The 18,661-nt window shown below is 42.5% G+C and overlaps 2 protein-coding genes across 10 annotated transcripts in view; one reads left to right on the forward strand and one right to left on the reverse strand.

Annotated features, from left to right (window-relative positions):
* Positions 1-18,661, forward strand: part of LOC121006028 (M1-specific T cell receptor beta chain-like) — a 961,123-nt gene that overhangs the window by 314,327 nt on the left and 628,135 nt on the right. The gene's annotated exons all lie outside the window — the stretch shown is intronic.
* Positions 11,463-15,048, reverse strand: LOC121006043 (trypsin-like). Its single transcript, XM_040438936.1, has 5 exons — positions 15,006-15,048; positions 14,696-14,849; positions 13,228-13,481; positions 12,085-12,221; positions 11,463-11,612 (listed from the first exon to the last, which is right to left on the reverse strand). The coding sequence occupies exons 1-5, from the start codon at positions 15,043-15,045 to the stop codon at positions 11,463-11,465; spliced, it is 735 nt and encodes a 244-aa protein (XP_040294870.1). The 5' UTR covers positions 15,046-15,048.

Below are 18,661 nucleotides of genomic sequence, written 5' to 3' on the forward strand. Positions count from 1 at the left end.
GTGCCTCTCTCCTCTTCCTGGGTGCAGGGGTCAAAGTAACTAAATGGTGGCTTCTCCTGTGGTGGCTGATATGATGCCAGAATATGTGCTGTGGTGCCTCTCTCCTCTTCCTGGGTGCGGGGGTCAAAGTAACTCAATGGTGGCTTCTCCTGTGGTGGCTGATATGATGCCAGAATATGTGCTGTGGGGCCTCTCTCCTCTTCCTGGGTGCAGGGGTCAAAGTAACTCAATGGTGGCTTCTCCTGTGCTGATTGATATAAAGCTGATGGTTGTGCCATCTGACATGGTTGCCAGGGTCTGATTCAATGGGGGCCTACTCCTGTGGTGGGTGATCTAAATGCCTGATTCTCTGCTGTGAAACCTCTCTCCTCCGTCTGGGTGTAGGGGTCAAAGTCTTTCAAAGTCGCCTTCTCCTGTGCTGATTGATATGAAGCTGATGGTTGTGCCATCTGACATGGTTGCCGGGGTCCCATTAAATTGTGGCCTACTCCTGTGGTGGTTGATATGATGCCTGATTCTCTGATGTGGAACCTCTCTCCTCTGTTTGGGTGAAGGGGTCAAAGTAACTAAATGGTGGCTTCTCCTGTGGTGGCTGATATGATGCCAGAATATGTGCTGTGGGGCCTCTCTCCTCTTCCTAGGTGCAGGGGTCAAAGTAACTCAATGGTGGCTTCTCCTGTGGTGGCTGATATGATGCCAGAATATGTGCTGTGGTGCCTCTCTCCTCTTCCTGGGTGCAGGGGTCAAAGTAACTCAATGGTGGCTTCTCCTGTGGTGGCTGATATGATGCCAGAATATGTGCTGTGGTGCCTCTCTCCTCTTCCTTGGTGCGGGGGTCAAAGTAACTCAATGGTGGCTTCTCCTGTGGTGGCTGATATGATGCCAGAATATGTGCTGTGGTGCCTCTCTCCTCTTCCTGGGTGCAGGGGTCAAAGTAACAAAGTCGCCTTCTCCTGTGCTGATTGATATAAAGCTGATGGTTGTGCCATCTGACATGGTTGCCAGGGTCTGATTCAATGGGGGCCTACTCCTGTGGTGGGTGATCTAAATGCCTGATTCTCTGCTGTGAAACCTCTCTCCTCCGTCTGGGTGTAGGGGTCAAAGTCTTTCAAAGTCGCCTTCTCCTGTGCTGATTGATATGAAGCTGATGGTTGTGCCATCTGACATGGTTGCCGGGGTCCCATTAAATTGGGGCCTACTCCTGTGGTGGGTGATCTAAATGCCTGATTCTCTGCTTTGAAACCTCTCTCCTCCGTCCGGGTGTAGGGGTCAAAGTCTGTCAAAGTCGCCTTCTCCTGTGCTGATTGATATAAAGCTTATGCTTGTGCCATCTGACATGGTTGCCGGGGTCTGATTCAATGGTGGCCTACTCCTGTGGTGGGTGATCTAAATGCCTGATTCTCTGCTGTGTAACCTCTCTCCTCCGTCTGGGTGTAGGGGTCAAAGTAACTAAATGGTGGCCTACTCCTGTGGTGGGTGATATGATGCCTGGTTATCTGCTGTGGGACCTCTCTCCTTTGTCTGGGTGCTGTGGTCAAAATAATAGTAAGTGACCTTCTCCATTGGTGGGTGACTTGAAGCCTGATTCTGTGCTATGGGACCTCACTCCAATTAATATTGTTTAATTTTTATTTATTTTATGTTAACTCATCATTTCCCTATCTACATTTGTTTGCAGGGGATTTAACTACATTTTGCTGCCTTTTGCAGCCCTCTAGCCCTTTCCGGGTGTGTTTTACAGCCTTTTTAGTGCCCAAAAGTTCGGGTCCCCATTGACTTCTATGGGGTTCGGGTTCGGGATGAAGTTCGGGTCGAGTTCGGATCCCGAACCCGAACATTTTTCGAAAGTTCGGCCGAACTCGTCGAACCCGAACATCCAGGTGTTCGCTCAACTCTAGTCACCACCTTTCTCTCTCCCTTGGACAGGGCCTTCCCTTTTCCCTCCCTTTGCGTCACGTATATGTGATCGGCACGCCGGTTGTGATATTATATCTAGCCCTTATTTTGTGTAGGTAGAAAGAAAAAAAAATTCTGGTGGAAGGGACAAATTTGTGACGTTCCGTGAGGCCTGTAAGTTATATTTTAAGCTGCGCCCTTACTCCTCTGGTAATGAAGAACAACGGGTGGGGATTGTTACTTCCCTGCTTCAGGGGGACCCGCAATCCTGGGCGTTCTCTTTACCCACTGATTCCCAGGCTCTCCGGTCAGTGGATGAATTTTTTGGGGCCTTGGGTCTCATATATGATGACCCTGACCGAGTCGCCCTGGCTGACTCGAAGTTACAGAGACTCCTACAGGGAGATCGGCCAGCAGAGGAGTATTGCTCAGAGTTCCATAGGTGGGCTACGGATACCCAGTGGAACGACCCGGCTCTTAGGAGTCAGTTCTGCTCTGGGTTATCTGAAAGGGTTAAGGATGCGCTTGCGCTGTATGAGACCCCCTTTTCCCTTGATGCTGTTATGTCCCTTTCTATCAGAATAGATAGACGTCTTAGGGACAGATTGAAAAATCCTGAGCAATTGGTAACCCCTCCGAAGCAGCAGTTAGTCTGTACGGACCTAGAAGAGCCTATGCAGCTAGGAGGAACTACTCATCAGGTCCATCCTCCTGAGGCTCGCCGTAGGCGTGGGGTTTGTTTTTTCTGTGGGGGGAGGGGTCATTTCATTAATGTCTGTCCTTCCTTCCTCAAAAACAAAAGACCGTCGGAACTACTAACCCCAGGCTGTGTGGAGGATGTCAGCCGGGGGGTATACGTTTCCTCCATACGAACATCTCAATTTGTGTTGCCAGCGGTTGTTCTTTTTGGTGTTAAGACGGAGACTATTTCTTTCTTTCTAGACAGTAGAGCAGGGGTAAATTTGATAGATACCCATTTTGCCCGCACTATGGGTTTGTCTCTCTGTACGCTACAGAGACCTATTCCCATATTCGCTATTGATTCTGCTCCTCTGTCTCAGAGAAACCTCACTCACATTGTCCAAAACTTACACCTTCGGGTAGGGGACCACCATAACGAGTGTCTTTCATGTTACGTTCTGGAGGGCCTTCCCTCTCCTGTGGTATTGGGTCTTCCCTGGTTGGTAGCGCACAATCCAGTGGTGGATTGGCAGGCCAGGGAGATATTGGAGTGGAGTGAGCATTGCAAAGAAAATTGCTTGAATAGCAATTGCTTAGTCGCCTCTATAGCTACTCTACCTACATTTGTTTCGGACTTTGAGGACGTTTTTTCTGAAAAGGGTTGTCAGAAGTTACCACCTCACCGTCCTTATGATTGCCCAGTTAACCTGATTCCCGGTGCAAAATTACCCAAGACCAGGTTATATAATCTTTCAGGTCCCGAGAGACAAGCCATGAAAGATTATATCTCCGAGAGTCTGGCTAAGGGACACATCAGACCCTCTTCATCACCCGTGGCTGCAGGGTTTTTCTTTGTTAAAAAGAAAGATGGGGGCCTGCGTCCTTGCCTAGATTTCCGCGAACTAAACCGGATAACCATCCGAGACCCATACCCTCTTCCTCTCATTCCTGACCTGTTTAATCAGATTGCGGGTGCTAGGTGGTTCTCCAAACTTGATCTTAGGGGGGCCTACAATATGATTCCTATCAAGGAAGGGATGAGTGGAAGACAGCTTTTAACACCCCTGAGGGGCATTATGAAAATCTAGTCATGCCTTTCGGTCTGACCAATGCTCCTGCTGTCTTCCAACATTTCGTTAATTATATTTTTAGTCATCTTATCGGCAGGTTTGTGGTGATATACCTAGATGATATTTTAATTTATTCGTCTGATCTGAAAACACATGAGGTACATGTCAGACAGGTACTGCAGGTCCTACGGATGAATAAATTATATGCAAAAATTGAAAAGTGTGTCTTCGCCGTTCAGGAAATACAGTTCCTGGGATATCTATTATCTGCTTCAGGTTTCCGTATGGATCCTAGGAAGGTCCAGGCAATTTTAGATTGGGATCTTCCTAAGAACCTTAAAGCACTTCAATGGTTCTTGGGTTTCGCAAATTTCTATAGAAAGTTCATAAAAAATTATTCTGTGATTGTCAAACCCCTTACTGACATGACTAGGAAGGGGACTGATTTTTCTAAATGGTCTGACGCCGCTAAAATTGCATCTTCCTCTCTAAAAGAGAGGTTTATCTCGGCACCTGTACTAATCCAACCTGATGTCTCCCAGCTTTTTATTGTTGAAGTAGATGCGTCAGAGGTGGGAGTGGGGGCTATACTGTCTCAGGGTCTGTCTCCTGGCAAATGGCGTCCTTGCGCTTTCTTTTATAAAAAACTATCTGCAGCGGAGAAGAACTATGATATTGCCAATAGGGAACTATTAGCTATTAAACTTTCCCTCTCCCTTGGACAGGGCCTTCCCTTTTCCCTCCCTTTGCGTCACGTATGTGATCGGCACGCCGGTCGTGATAGCATCTTGTTAAACTGCTACTACATGCACAGTTAATCAGTTAGTTTATACATAGACTTACTGTGCCTCAGAATTAAAGGACAGTCTAATATATTGTGATGTGCATCTTGTTGAACTGCTGCCACATTCACACTTAATCCTCTACTTTATACATAGACCTATTGTCCCTCAGTATTAAAGGTCGGTCTAATATATTGCCATGCACGTCTTATTGAACTGCTGCCACTTTCAGTATTTCTTAATGCTGCTGATAGACAGGTCTACCCCCAGGTGTAACTTCCACTTTAGCCAGTGGCATCTCATGCATGACATGTGCTGTTTGCTCAGGCTCTTTGATCAGGCCACTTTATTTATCAGTCAGCAGAAATATGGGATGAATAATATCATTCCACTCCTTCACATCCTGGAGAGGATTCTGACAAATATGTTTTGCGAGTGGACAGTAGATGTGGCACCTACATTTCACTTCAAGGAGCAAGAGCAGCTGGAGGGTGTCGATGAAGACAATGCAAATGAACCTGTTATGAGGCCACTATTGTCCATGTTACTGCCACTGCTGTTGGCCCTCATCCTTTCTCTTTTCTGAGGCCACTATTTTTTCTGTTACTGCCACTGCCATTGGCCCCTATCCCCACTCTGTGAAGGGGCCACTATTATTTCTGTTACTGCCAATGCTGTCAGCCCCCATCCCCACTCTGTTTTGGGGCCATATTTTTCCTGTTTGTCTGTGTTGCAATCACCATTTATTTCTCCATTCTCCTGATCCTTCAGAAGAACAGAAAAAAAGGATCCTGTATTTTAAGCATCAATAAAGCCTCTTTCACACTGTCAGTATATAGTCAGCATTTGATCAGTATTTGTAAGCCAAAAGCAGAAATGGGTACAAAACACAGATGAGATGCAAATATTTCCATTACATTTTATCTCTGTTTTGAACCCACTCCTGTTTTTGGCTTACACATACTGATCAAACACTGATGCAAAATACTGAACAAATTCTGCATGCAGGACTTTTTTCCTTGTTGAAAAAACTGATTTCAGATGTAAATAGCCAAAACCGATGCAAATTGAGCATAAGGCCTGTTTCACACGGTCAGTGTTTTGCATCAGTATTTGAAAGCCAAAAACAGGAGTGGATCCTAAATCACTTAAGAGATGAAAATATTTATATAACATTTTATCTCTGTTTTGAATCCACTACTGGTTTTGGCTTACAAATATTGATTAAATACTAGCAATCTCAAAGATGCTTTATGTATGCTCAAAATGAAGTATTTTTTTTTGTTTTCTGTCCTTTTGACGGATCAGAAGAACAGAAAAATAAAAAGTGATAAGAACACAGCCTCACTGCTGCTGCCCCCTCTACCCACTCTGGCATGGGCCATTATTGTTACTGTTACTGTCACTGCTGTAGGCCCTATCCCCACTCTGTTGTGGGACCACTATTGTCCCTGTTACTGCCACTGCCACTGCCGCTGCCACTCTCCCCACTCTGTCACGGGGCCACTACTTGAATCGGTGGGTAATGATCTGTTAAGTCCACGGTGATAAATTAGAACTGACGCTAACATCGACCTGTAATACTGATGCACAGTAAATCTACAGCTAACAAAAGGGATTAAAAAGCATATGTTTGGACTGACACAAAATGCATTAAAGGGGTTGTCCGGGTTCAGAGGTGAACCCGGACATACCCACAATTTCCCCCTTGCAGCCCCCCTGACAAGAGCATCGGAGCAGTTCATGCTCTGATGCTCTTCTTTGACCTGTGCTAAATTGCACAGGGCAAAGTCATTTTGTCGAGTTCCGTTGACAAATCGGGCTCTCCTTCGGGCTGCCAGGTGGAGGCTTCCTCCCAGCAGTAAGCCCAGTGATGTCACCGGCACTGATGTGCGGGCTTTAGCGCTGCCCTAGTCTGTTAAATGACTAGGGCAGTGCTAAAGCCCGCCCATCAGAGCTGGTGACATCACCGAACACATTGCTAGGCGGAATCATCCGCCTGGCAGTGTGTTATCTAAAATATCTTAAATATAAAGTGTCTGTGTGTATGTCCGCTAAAGGAATCTGTACCGTCGCATCATGAAATTTGGCACACAGGTACATCAGGTGTCAGGTCTCAGCTTTCTAGGACGTACCGTTCCTGAGATATTACAAAAAAATGCATTAGCCAGGCCCATGACCCTTATCAGCCAATAGCAATAGAAGCTCTCAGGTCCTCCAGCCTCTACATACACAGTTTTACTCCAGGTTTCCATAACAACCCAGCCATTTTTCTTTACTGATTTAGGAAAGCATTAAAGGAAATCTGTCACCAGGATAATTGTTTTTGAAGTAAAGCCATGGCCTAATAGCACTTAGTACTTTATTTTAAGATGTGCCTTTGTTCCACCAAATTGATGTCTTTACCCCTTGAAAATCCAGTTTATTTGGTATGCAAATGAGACAGTACGGTGCCCAGAGGGGCGTCACTCTTGCAGGAAGGAGCCCAGACACGCCCCCTGCCACAATGTTCGCACCCTGAAAAGACTTAAAGGGAACCTGTCACCAGTTTTATGGTATCCTAACCAAGGGCAACATAAATAAGTGACTGATTCTCTTAGCACAATGCTGGGTCACTTTCTTTAATTGACCCAGTCAATCTGCCAACATCTTGTATTGAAAAGCTCCAGCTGATAATGATGAGTCCTGAATATTCATGAGCTCCTGACTCTCCCCAACCACCTGCTGCTGAATAACAGTTTGTTTCCATATGAACCAGCAGCAGGTGGGCAGGGGAGTGGCTATATCTCTGAATTAAATATACGCTAGACTCAATGACATCACGCCGGACTCAAATCAGCTCATTAGCATGCGGCATGCGGCATCTTTGTGTGTATATTATGAGGTAACCATCTGTCACACCAGTAAGTGAATACATCTAAGGTACTTTTTAGTAGTTAATGATTGTATATAATTAGTTAGATTATAATCAAATATCCACATGACAGGTTCCCTTTAAAACCCTGCCCCCAGGTGCCGCTAAGCCACCCCCCTGATCCGGTTAGGCCACTCCCTCTCTCACTCCTGACATGTCGGGGATTGAAAAAATGAAGATAAAAATCTACTTCTGTCAGCCTTCTGCAGGGGTGGGAGGGAGGGTGACTTTCTCTCTGCAGCTTACACTCAGACAGCACAGTGCTGCTGTCTTAGAGTGAGCTGTTCAAAAGGAAATACCCCCTATTCGGTTAGGCCATGCCCCGTCCCACTCTTCAGCCAACAGATTGAAAAAATAAAGTTAAAAAATAACTCCTAGGTCCCGCTAAGCCACGCCCAGAACTGGTTAGGTCACCCCGCATCCCACTCCTGAGCCGACGGGGATTGAAAAAATGAAGGTAAAAATGAACTTCTGTCAGCTGCAGAGGTGGGAGGGAGGGTGACGTATTTACTGCAGCTCACACTCAGACAGAACAGTGCTGCTGTATTACAGTGAGCTGTTCAAAAGGACACTCCCCTGATCCAGTTAGGCCACGGCCCCTCCCACTCCTCAGCCGACAGATTGAAATAATTAAGTTAAAAATCAACTTCTGGTCTCACTAAGCCACGTCCCGATATGGTTTGGTCACATCCACTCAACTCCTCAGCCGACAGGGATTGAAAAAAATAAGGAAAAAATCAACTTCTGTCAGCTGCAGAGGTGGAAGGGAGGGTGACTTTCTCCCTGCAGCTCACACTCAGTCAGTACAGTGCTGCTGTCTTAGAGTGAGCTGTTCAAAAGGACACCCCCCCATCCAGTAAAGGACACTGTTCAGGGGGCAGGCCCCTGTGGAGGTCACTGTCAAGGGGGTGGTATGCTGTGAAAGTCACTGTTAAAGGGGAAGGCTGCTGTAAAGGTCAAAGTTAAAGGGGTGGGCTGCAGTGGAGGTCAAATTGTAAGGGAAGGGGCACTGTGGAGGGATCAGTGTTAAGGGGTGTAGGGCTGTGGAGGTCACTGTTTTGGAGGCGGGGTGCTGTAGAAGTCACTGTTATAGTGGATACTGTTGATATCTTTTAACAAAACACACAAACATTAAATGAAATAGATTAAATATACCCGATCGAAGCCGGCTCCTTCAGCTAGTAGTAAATAAAAGAGCCCTTGCCCTGCGCGATCCTGTTCAGGGCAAGGGAGAGAACCAGAGCATGAACTGCTCCGATACTTATGTCAGTGGGGGGGGGGGGCTGCCTGGGTAAAATAATGGGTATGTCCGGGTTCAGCTTTGAACATGGACAACCCCTTTAAATAGACATTTTTTTCTCCACTACTTTATTGGCGCTGACTCCATTTCTTTATTTTGTTCCACTGAGAAGCCATTTGGACACAGCTCCTGCAGGGGCGCACACAGGTTTTTGGCTTTACTGAAGGGTGCTGTCTGCTGTGACGAATTAATTCGTAACAAATCAAATTTCATTTTGAAATTTGGCCAAATCAAAATTTTCTAAACTTCGCTCGTCATGCTTGTAACGGAAAATAATGGAATTGATATACCGGAAACCAAACAGAAACTTTTCCGTTTTAATCCATCCTCATATATTTCAATCGTAAATTAATAACGGAAACCAGCATTCCATCTTTTTTCCTTTATTTTGTCGACAGGACTTTTTTTGCAAACAAAATATCAGAAACCGGATGGAATGCTGGTATTTGTTATTTATTCTCTATTGAACCAAATGAGGACAGATTAAAACAGAAAGATTTCCATTTTGTTTCCGGTATATCAATTCCATTATTTTCAGTTCTAAGTATGTCATAACAAAAAGCTATAACGAAATTGAAAATGATTATGTTAACCCCCCACCCCCCTTTAATTAATTTGAACCCACTCAAAAAAATACAAATTCCGACCATGTGGAAACTGAATATATGTAAATGAACGATTGAGGGTTGTTGCTAAATTCAACCTTAATAGACACTGGGTATTGCTGCAGTAATCATACATACACTCACCTAAAGAATTATTAGGAACACCATATTAATACGGTGTTGGACCCCCTTTTGCCTTCAGAACTGCCTTAATTCTATGTTGCATTGATTCAACAAGGTGCTAATAGCATTCTTTAGAAATGTTGGCCCATATTGATAGGATAGCATCTTGCAGTTGATGGAGATTTGAGGGAGGCACATCCAGGGCACGAAGCTCCCGTTCCACCACATCCTAAAGATGCTCTATTGGGTTGAGATCTGGTGACTGTGGGTGCCATTTTAGTACAGTGAACTCATTGTCATGTTCAAGAAACCGATTTGAAATGATTCGAGCTTTGTGACATGGTGCATTATCCTGCTGGAAGTAGCCATCAGAGGATGGATATATGTTCTCATTCTGTTTACGCCAAATTCGGACTCTACCATTTGAATGTCTCAGCAGAAATCGAGACTCATCAGACCAGGCAACATTTTTCCAGTCTTCAACAGTCCAATTTTGGCGAGCTCGTGCAAATTGTAGCCTCTTTTTCCTATTTGTAGTGGAGATGAGTGGTACCCGGTGGGGTCTTCTGCTGTTGTAGCCCATCCGCCTCAAGGTTGTGCATGTTGTGGCTTCACAAATGCTTTGACCGTCTGGCACCAACAACCATGCCACGCTCAAAATTGCTTAAATCACCTTTCTTTCCCATTCTGACATTCAGTTTGGAGTTCAGGAGATTGTCTTGACCAGTACCACACCCCTAAATGCATTGAAGCAACCGCCATGTGATTGGTTGACTAGATAATTGCATTAATGAGAAATAGAACAGGTGTTCCTAATAATTCTTTAGGTGAGTGTATATTAAATTGAACCTCACAAAAAAAAAAGGATATCTGTGAAAATTCGGGAGAAAATGAAAATAGTTGCTTGCAGATAGATGTTTTTGAGGTCTTCATTGCAGTACCATCACTTCATCAGCTGCCCTGCTTGTCTGCCTGTATTCTACAAAAGACACACAATTCTTCTTTAGAATCCTAGCCTTTCCCTTCACTCTCCCTGGCAATAAGCTTGATTTATTTCTCACTGACACCATCACACACATCCACGCTTATACACAGCCTAGCACAGGATGGTGTTCTGCTTGTTCTACAAAGGCTCATCCTTGCCTGCTCCAGCACTGATTGGCTCATCCAGAATGTCAGCCTGGATGAGCCAATCAGGGCATGCCCTCCCCCCACCCCCTCTTAGAATCATGTAAGAACCTTTCTTCTTCCTTCCTAGTGCTTTTTTCCTCCCAACAAGTGCAGTACATTCATCCAAAACAAACCTGAAAATCTTTCGGTTTGTCTGCCATCAGAAAAATAGCAAAGTTCGGACCGAACCCAGTTCACTCTGAACTGGTTCACTTATCCTTACTTTCCACTTTCCTGCCCTACTATATGCTATAAACTGAAGAACTGACTTTTTATTGAAATATGAATTTCACCATAGAAATGAAGGGTTAAGGTTCTATCCACAAAAAATACAGATGGCAAATAAATGAAAAATACAGTAAAGGAAATTAAGTCTTGGGGAGTCATTTATTAAACAGAAATACGGCGTTATTTGAGCCGCAATCTGCGACTTCTCCCCGCTCACGCCAGGTCTAAGAAAATGGGCGTGGAGTGGGCGGGAATTTTGTTTTTGTCATGTGTAGAAAATTTTCAAAATGTAATAAAGCAAGCAAGCTGTCTTACATTTAGATGTGGAGATGAATCCGCCGAAGTTATGAAGAGGCCTGCACCTCTTCCTAACTCTGGAAGATCCACCTCCAGGTATAGGGGTTATTAAGACCGTCGTCTAAAGCACCAGTATTAATAAATGTGCCCCTTAGTCTACAAAGAGCAGCTTAAAGGGTAGCCTCCCTGATTAGGTTTTTATTTTATTTTTGCAACAGTATAAGTTGCTGGACTCAAATATTTTTATTTTATGATGATTGAAGGTGATGAATAAAAAAAATATTCAGATTTTTATTATTATTTTTATTTTATTATTTTTTAGAAAGCTTACTGTTACTATGAAAGGTGTTAGTATCCAGTAACAGAGCAACACATGACAAGAAACACAGAGAAAGATTAGTTGGCAGCCATGGTGCTGGAGATCCAGGAGTTGTAGTTGCAGACCTTGGTGTAGACACCAGGATAGTTCCTGAGGGCACAGCCATATCCCCAAGAGACAATACCTTGGAGCTGTCCATTGCAGACCACGGGTCCACCAGAGTCACCCTGAGAAAATATAGAGACAAAATGTTAGACTTTGAATCAACTGGAGGTAATGAATAATCAGTAGCTACTGTATATTCTGAGGTGCGGCTACAGAAGTTTCCTTCCCAGAGATGTGAATTGGGGCTCTTGGGGCTTAATACAATCATGTAACATTTATAACAGTTGTGTCTTTCTAAGGCTACTTTCACACAATTTTTTACAATTGGAAAGAAAGAAAGTTTTGCCCTTCAAACCTAACCCTGGTCCAAATCATCCTTTTAAGAATCTGCTATCCTCACAAAATTGTTAAATTGCATAATTTAGAGAAACAAGTTTTTAATTTTGTTATGATACATTCATATAAACACATTGTCATGATAGGTCGTCTTCATGAAATGGGAATAATGGCCTTTTAATGACTATATGTCCTCGTAACAGTCCATATTCTACAGTCACAGATCTGAAAGTTCTGAGACGAAGAAGATCCATTTACCTGGCAGGAATCCTGGCCTCCTTCCATGTATCCAACACAGATCATGTTGGTGGTGATCTCTCCTGGGTAGGCGCTGCTACACTGGGCGGCAGTCAGGATGGGGGCGTTCAGGCACTGCAGGAGGCTGGGCATGTTTGCTAAAAGTAAGTTATTATAAATTTTCAGCATATTGTATGTAGATAGAAACATAAAATGATCATTCACAGTGATTGCACATTTTCTTTGACTTTTAGAGGGGTTTTCTGGAATTGTTGAACTAATAAACTATCCCACTGATGGGTCATCACTCAATAGTATCTGATAGGCGGGGATCCAACACTTGGATTCCCCTGATGATCAACTGTTTAAGAAGGCACCGACTCTCATATCAGAGCCAAAGCCTTCTCTCTGCTCACCAAGCACAGTGCCGTCCATTGTATAGAACCTATGCTTGGTATTGCATTCCAGCGCATTAATGGGGCTGAGCTGAACTTAGGCCATGTGAGCAATGACGACATTTTTATAAGGCTGCGGTGCTATTGCAAGCATTAGTGCCTTCTCAAACAGCTGATTCCTGGGGTCTGGAACACACCGATCAGATACTGATGATGGATAGATCATCAGTTTTAAATTCTGGGAAAACCCTTTTAAGCTTTATGCTTCCTGATACAGTATGGTTTCTACACCATAGCAGTTCGTGGTTCATATCTATATGACACATATTGTTCCACACCCTTAATATCCATTAATCATGGGTCTGTTACTATTTGCTACACATGAATTGTCAGCTGTGTACAGTGATCCACTTAAGCTTTATATATGAAAAATATTTAAAAAGATTTACATTGGATCTGATATATTATTAGACCTATAAATACATAATAAATTCTAAAGAAACATCCTTACTACATTTTCTACACTGAACAATCATTAAAGTCCTAGAAAATGTTTAATGTTTTACTCATTTAAGTCCATTCAAAATGTATTAGATTTGTCTTAAAATAACTTCATTCCTCATCCTCAAACTCCACCTTTGAAGAAACTTCAGCTCATTTGGTGTCATTAATTCCTACCTCTGAGTAAACTCCATCTTTCATTGTGTCAATAACCACTACTCTTTTTTACTTGCCGCTCCAGTAACATTATTGGCAGTACTTGACTTACTTCCACTGCTGAGGGTGTTGCCCCATCCAGAGATCAGACAGCTGGTTCCAGAAGCAGCGCAGCCACCGGGCAGACCAACAGCCTTGACGTAAGAGTTGAGGGTGGCGGGAGAGGCCAACTTGATCAACATGATGTCATTGTCCAGGGTTCTGGAGTTGTAGCTTCCATGTCTGATGACTCTGGCGGAGTTGATGAACTGTTCGGTGCCTTCACTGGAAAAGATGTTGTGTTCTCCCAGTCTGACCTGCATGCTCCTGCAAAAATTAGACAAATCCATTTGTAATCCTAAATTCATTTCATAAATATTTTAAAATGCATTTTAAAGTGTTTTTGGGTAAATATTTGTGCTTTCTTTCAGAAACAGCACCATAGTTGTCCATACACTGTGAATGGTATAGCAATTTATCTTCACCCAAGTAAATTCCCTGTTTCTTCAGATGTTTGCTGAGGAAAAAATGGAAATCTAATACTTTTTTGAAGTTATTTTTCAATGGTTGAACATGGGGCAGCTAATTTCACACATACAGTATATTCATTGGTCTAATACATAATGGTGATAACTAGATGAATCACTATGTATTTGTGGCTCCAGACCTTTGTTTTTCATTATGCTGGATTTTTTCTTTATATAAGCAAATTATAGAATATAGTTGGTAGACTCTATTTTCTATAAATGAGACTCTGTCCAAGTGAATCAACATTTTGAAGAATCAAAATGTGAAATTTGGCTAGAAGAGCAAGAAGATACTGAAATCTTAGCCATGTGTCATGATAGAGCTTTATTTTCGTGCTGATGGCATAGATGTGTATGAAGTTTACTCTTACCACCTAATGGGAGGTCCCTATAAGAGCTGCTAGGATAGGAGCCCAGAACTACCCTTGTCCTTAAACCCCCATTCCTTGGAGCTACACTCAGTGGCACAATTTATACAAAATGGACTCTATACAGTAAATGCTCTGCTAGCACTAACAGTTTATTAATTAGTACGGAATCCACTTATTTCTAAAAGCAAAAAGTAAAAAAAAAAAATGTGGAAGGATTTTATATTCATATATTGGAAATTCAATTGTGCCCTATCACCACCTTGTAACGGTAATATGAAACTCTTTGGATACAAAAATTGGCAAAATTATAGAAAACGGGTACAAACATGTGCCACATATAAATAACATCTGAACATAATTTTACCTTCTTTCAGTTACATTTTTTATTGCTAAAACACTGATGACCTTTTCTTATTATTGGTCATACGTTTTTGATACCAATCTTTACAGCATTCAGATGCAATTAATTTTTTTAGTCCCACAAAACTTGTCTATTGAATTGTCTCCGTTTTTATGCAACCATTTTTACAAACAAAACTAGCTTTAAAATCTTAAATGCTTTGGGCGGCTCCACAATATAGAATAGTAAATAATAAAGGCCAAAAGTTGTTGGTTTGTCTTGGTCAAAATTCAGGTAACTTACGCCTTGTAGCAATGGGCAGCAGAGATCACCCAGAGGCTGGTGATCAAAGAACCTCCACAGAAGTGGTAGCCGGAGTTCAGAGATACTGCGTAGGGGACGGAGTAAGCAGAGCAGGTGTAACCTCCTACGATCTTATCATCATCCTCAAAAGCAGCTGTGAAAATGCAAGGAGCAATATTATATACAGTCATATACAACATACATGTAGCAAATTGAAAAAGTTAGCTTCTTTCCTCATAGAAACTGTAGAAAACTAAAAAGTATCAACGTGAACAATGTATGTATCATAGAAGACAGCCACTGAACTCACCAACTGCTCCGAGGAGCACACAGATCAGGAGGAGTTTCATAGTGGAAATTGATCCAGAACGAGTGTTGAGCGCAAACTACAGACATTTATACCCAATAGCTATCATGATATCACTCCTCTACACCCTCCTCACTCAAGGGAAAGTTAATTAATATCCGCATAATCTAAACTGTAAAAGGAAAACTGTAGTTGAAGGTTATGTTCAGAATTTTCTTCTGACCTATTTGGTTGATATTTTTGTTACCTTGGGTTTGGATATTTTTATCCTGTAAGGTAAATCAGCATACAATATGTTGTTTGCCTTTAGGTTGTGTTCCTGTAACTGATAAATTCTATGTGTGTGATCATATCATGCTCTGCATGGGATTAGTTGCACATGTGTCACATCACTATACAGGGAGTGCAGGATTATTAGGCAAGTTGTATTTTTGAGAATTAATTTTATTATTGAACAACAATCATGTTCTCAATGAACCCAAAAAACTCATTAATATCAAAGCTGAATATTTTTGGAAGTAGTTTTTAGTTTGTTTTTAGTTTTAGCTATTTTAGGGGGATATCTGTGTGTGCAGGTGACTATTACTGTGCATAATTATTAGGCAACTTAACAAAAAACAAATATATACCCATTTCAATTATTTATTTTTACCAGTGAAACCAATATAACATCTCAACATTCACAAATATACATTTCTGACATTCAAAAACAAAACAAAAACAAATCAGTGACCGATATAGCCACCTTTCTTTGCAAGGACACTCAAAAGCCTGCCATCCATGGATTCTGTCAGTGCTTTGATCTGTTCACCATCAACATTGCGTGCAGCAGCAACAACAGCCTCCCAGACACTGTTCAGAGAGGTGTACTGTTTTCCCTCCTTGTAAATCTCACATTTGATGATGGACCACAGGTTCTCAATGGGGTTCAGATCAGGTGAACAAGGAGGCCATGTCATTAGATTTTCTTCTTTTATACCCTTTCTTGCCAGCCACGCTGTGGAGTACTTGGACGCGTGTGATGGAGCATTGTCCTGCATGAAAATCATGTTTTTCTTGAAGGATGCAGACTTCTTCCTGTACCACTGCTTGAAGAAGGTGTCTTCCAGAAACTGGCAGTAGGACTGGGAGTTGAGCTTGACTCCATCCTCAACCCGAAAAGGCCCCACAAGCTCATCTTTGATGATACCAGCCCAAACCAGTACTCCACCTCCACCTTGCTGGCGTCTGAGTCGGACTGGAGCTCTCTGCCCTTTACCAATCCAGCCACGGGCCCATCCATCTGGCCCATCAAGACTCACTCTCATTTCATCAGTCCATAAAACCTTAGAAAAATCAGTCTTGAGATATTTCTTGGCCCAGTCTTGACGTTTCAGCTTGTGTGTCTTGTTCAGTGGTGGTCGTCTTTCAGCCTTTCTTACCTTGGCCATGTCTCTGAGTATTGCACACCTTGTGCTTTTGGGCACTCCAGTGATGTTGCAGCTCTGAAATATGGCCAAACTGGTGGCAAGTGGCATCTTGGCAGCTGCACGCTTGACTTTTCTCAGTTCATGGGCAGTTATTTTGCGCCTTGGTTTTTCCACACGCTTCTTTCGACCCTGTTGACTATTTTGAATGAAACGCTTGATTGTTCGATGATCACGCTTCAGAAGCTTTGCAATTTTAAGAGTGCTGCATCCCTCTGCAAGATATCTCACTTTTTTTGACTTTTCTGAGCCTGTCAAGTCCTTCTTTTGACCCATTTTGCCAAAGGAAAGGAAGTTGCCTAAAAATTATGCACACCTAATATAGGGTGTTGATGTCATTAGACCACACCCCTTCTCATTACAGAGATGCACATCACCTAATATGCTTAATTGGTAGTAGGCTTTCGAGCCTATACAGCTTGGAGTAAGACAACATGCATAAAGAGGATGATGTGGTCAAAATACTCATTTGCCTAATAATTCTGCACTCCCTGTAGACATTCTTACTGTTGTGTTTTATGGAGTAAAACTGAAATCAGATTTTATAATTAGAGTAGTTGCACCTAAAATCGTGCTTTCGTCAGTATGCCTAATTAAAGTAAGTTTCTGGTGTTAAGCGAAATGAAGCATCCGAAGCGGAATTCCATCTGATGTTTAGGAAAAATTCAATTCGCTGGAAAGCCGAATTTATTTGCTCTTCGTGGTAATGAATCAGATATTTTCTAAAATGGCTGCTGTGTGTGTTACAAAGTAAAAATAAGAAGCCCAGGAACTCAAAATGACCCATAATGTCAGGCCGCTATCTATTCATCAGATAGACATTGCTTGTGATATCACAGCCCTTTTAAAAGTTTCATCCCGCGTGGTCTCCACCATTTCACTATGAGCTGAGCTTAGGGAGAGATGTGGCAAGTGCTTATGCGCTAAGAATAGTGTTGCAGAAAGCTTTTAATTGTAGAATATTAGATACGGAGAGTTCAGGAACAGTGTAGGGAGATCATAGGGAGAGTTTTTAGACACTGTAGGGAGAGCATAGAGAGATTGCAAATACAGTGCAGGTTCAGTGTAATCGCCACATGCATCTTGTTCTCCTGCTGCCACAATCTAGAATAACTGTACTTCAGTATGAAGGGCGGTCAAATATATCGCTGTCTGCATTTTTTTAAACTGCTTAGACATTCGCATTTAATCTCTTAGTTTATATATAGAATTACTGTGCTTCATAAATAATGGGCAGTCTAATATATCGCCGTCTGAATCTTGTTGAACTGCTGACACATTTGCAGTACGATTTTTTAAGACTGTAGGGAACGCATTATTGAACTGCTGCCATTTTCTGTATTTCTTAATGCTGCTGATAGACAGGTCTACCCTTAGGTGTAACTTCCACATTAGCCAGTAGCATCTCATGCATGACATGTGCTGTTTGATCAGTCTCTTTGATCAGGCCACTTTATTTATTAGTAGGCAGAAATATGGGATAAATAATTTAATTCCACTTCTTCACATCCTGGAGGGTATGTTGAAAAATATGATTTGGCGAGGGGACAGAAGATGTGGCATGTACATTTCATTTCGAGGAGCAAAAGGAGCTGGAGGGTGTTGATGAAGACAACGTGAATTAACCTGTTATGGGGCCACTATTATCCTTGTTACTGCCAATGCTGTTGGCCCTCATCCTCACTCTGTTATGGTGCTATATTTTCTATGTTTGTCTTTGTTGCCATCACTTTTTATTTCTCCATTCTCCTGATCCTTCAGAAGAACAGAAAAAAAATAAGAATCCTGTATTTTAAGCATCCATAAGGCCTCTTTCACACAGTCAGTATATAGTCAGCATTTGATCAGTATTTGATCATTACCAATCACTGGTAACAGGAGTCGTCCCAGAAGATTGGAAATTAGCAAATGTTGTGCCCATTCACAAGAAAGGTAGTAGGGAGGAATCGGGCAACTATAGGCCAGTAAGCCTGACATCAATAGTGGGGAAATTAATGGAAACCATACTTAAGGAGAAAATTGTGGAACATCTAAAATCCCATGGATTGAAAGATGAAAAACAGCATGGGCTTACTTCAGGGAGATCATGTCAAACTAATCTTATTGATTTTTTTGATTGGGTGACTAAACTAATAGATGGCGGAGGTGCAGTAGACATCGCTTATCTAGACGTTAGTAAGGCTTTTGATACTG

This window comes from Bufo bufo, chromosome 6 (genome assembly GCF_905171765.1).
Source record: "Bufo bufo chromosome 6, aBufBuf1.1, whole genome shotgun sequence".
Taxonomy (NCBI): Eukaryota; Metazoa; Chordata; class Amphibia; order Anura; family Bufonidae; genus Bufo; species Bufo bufo.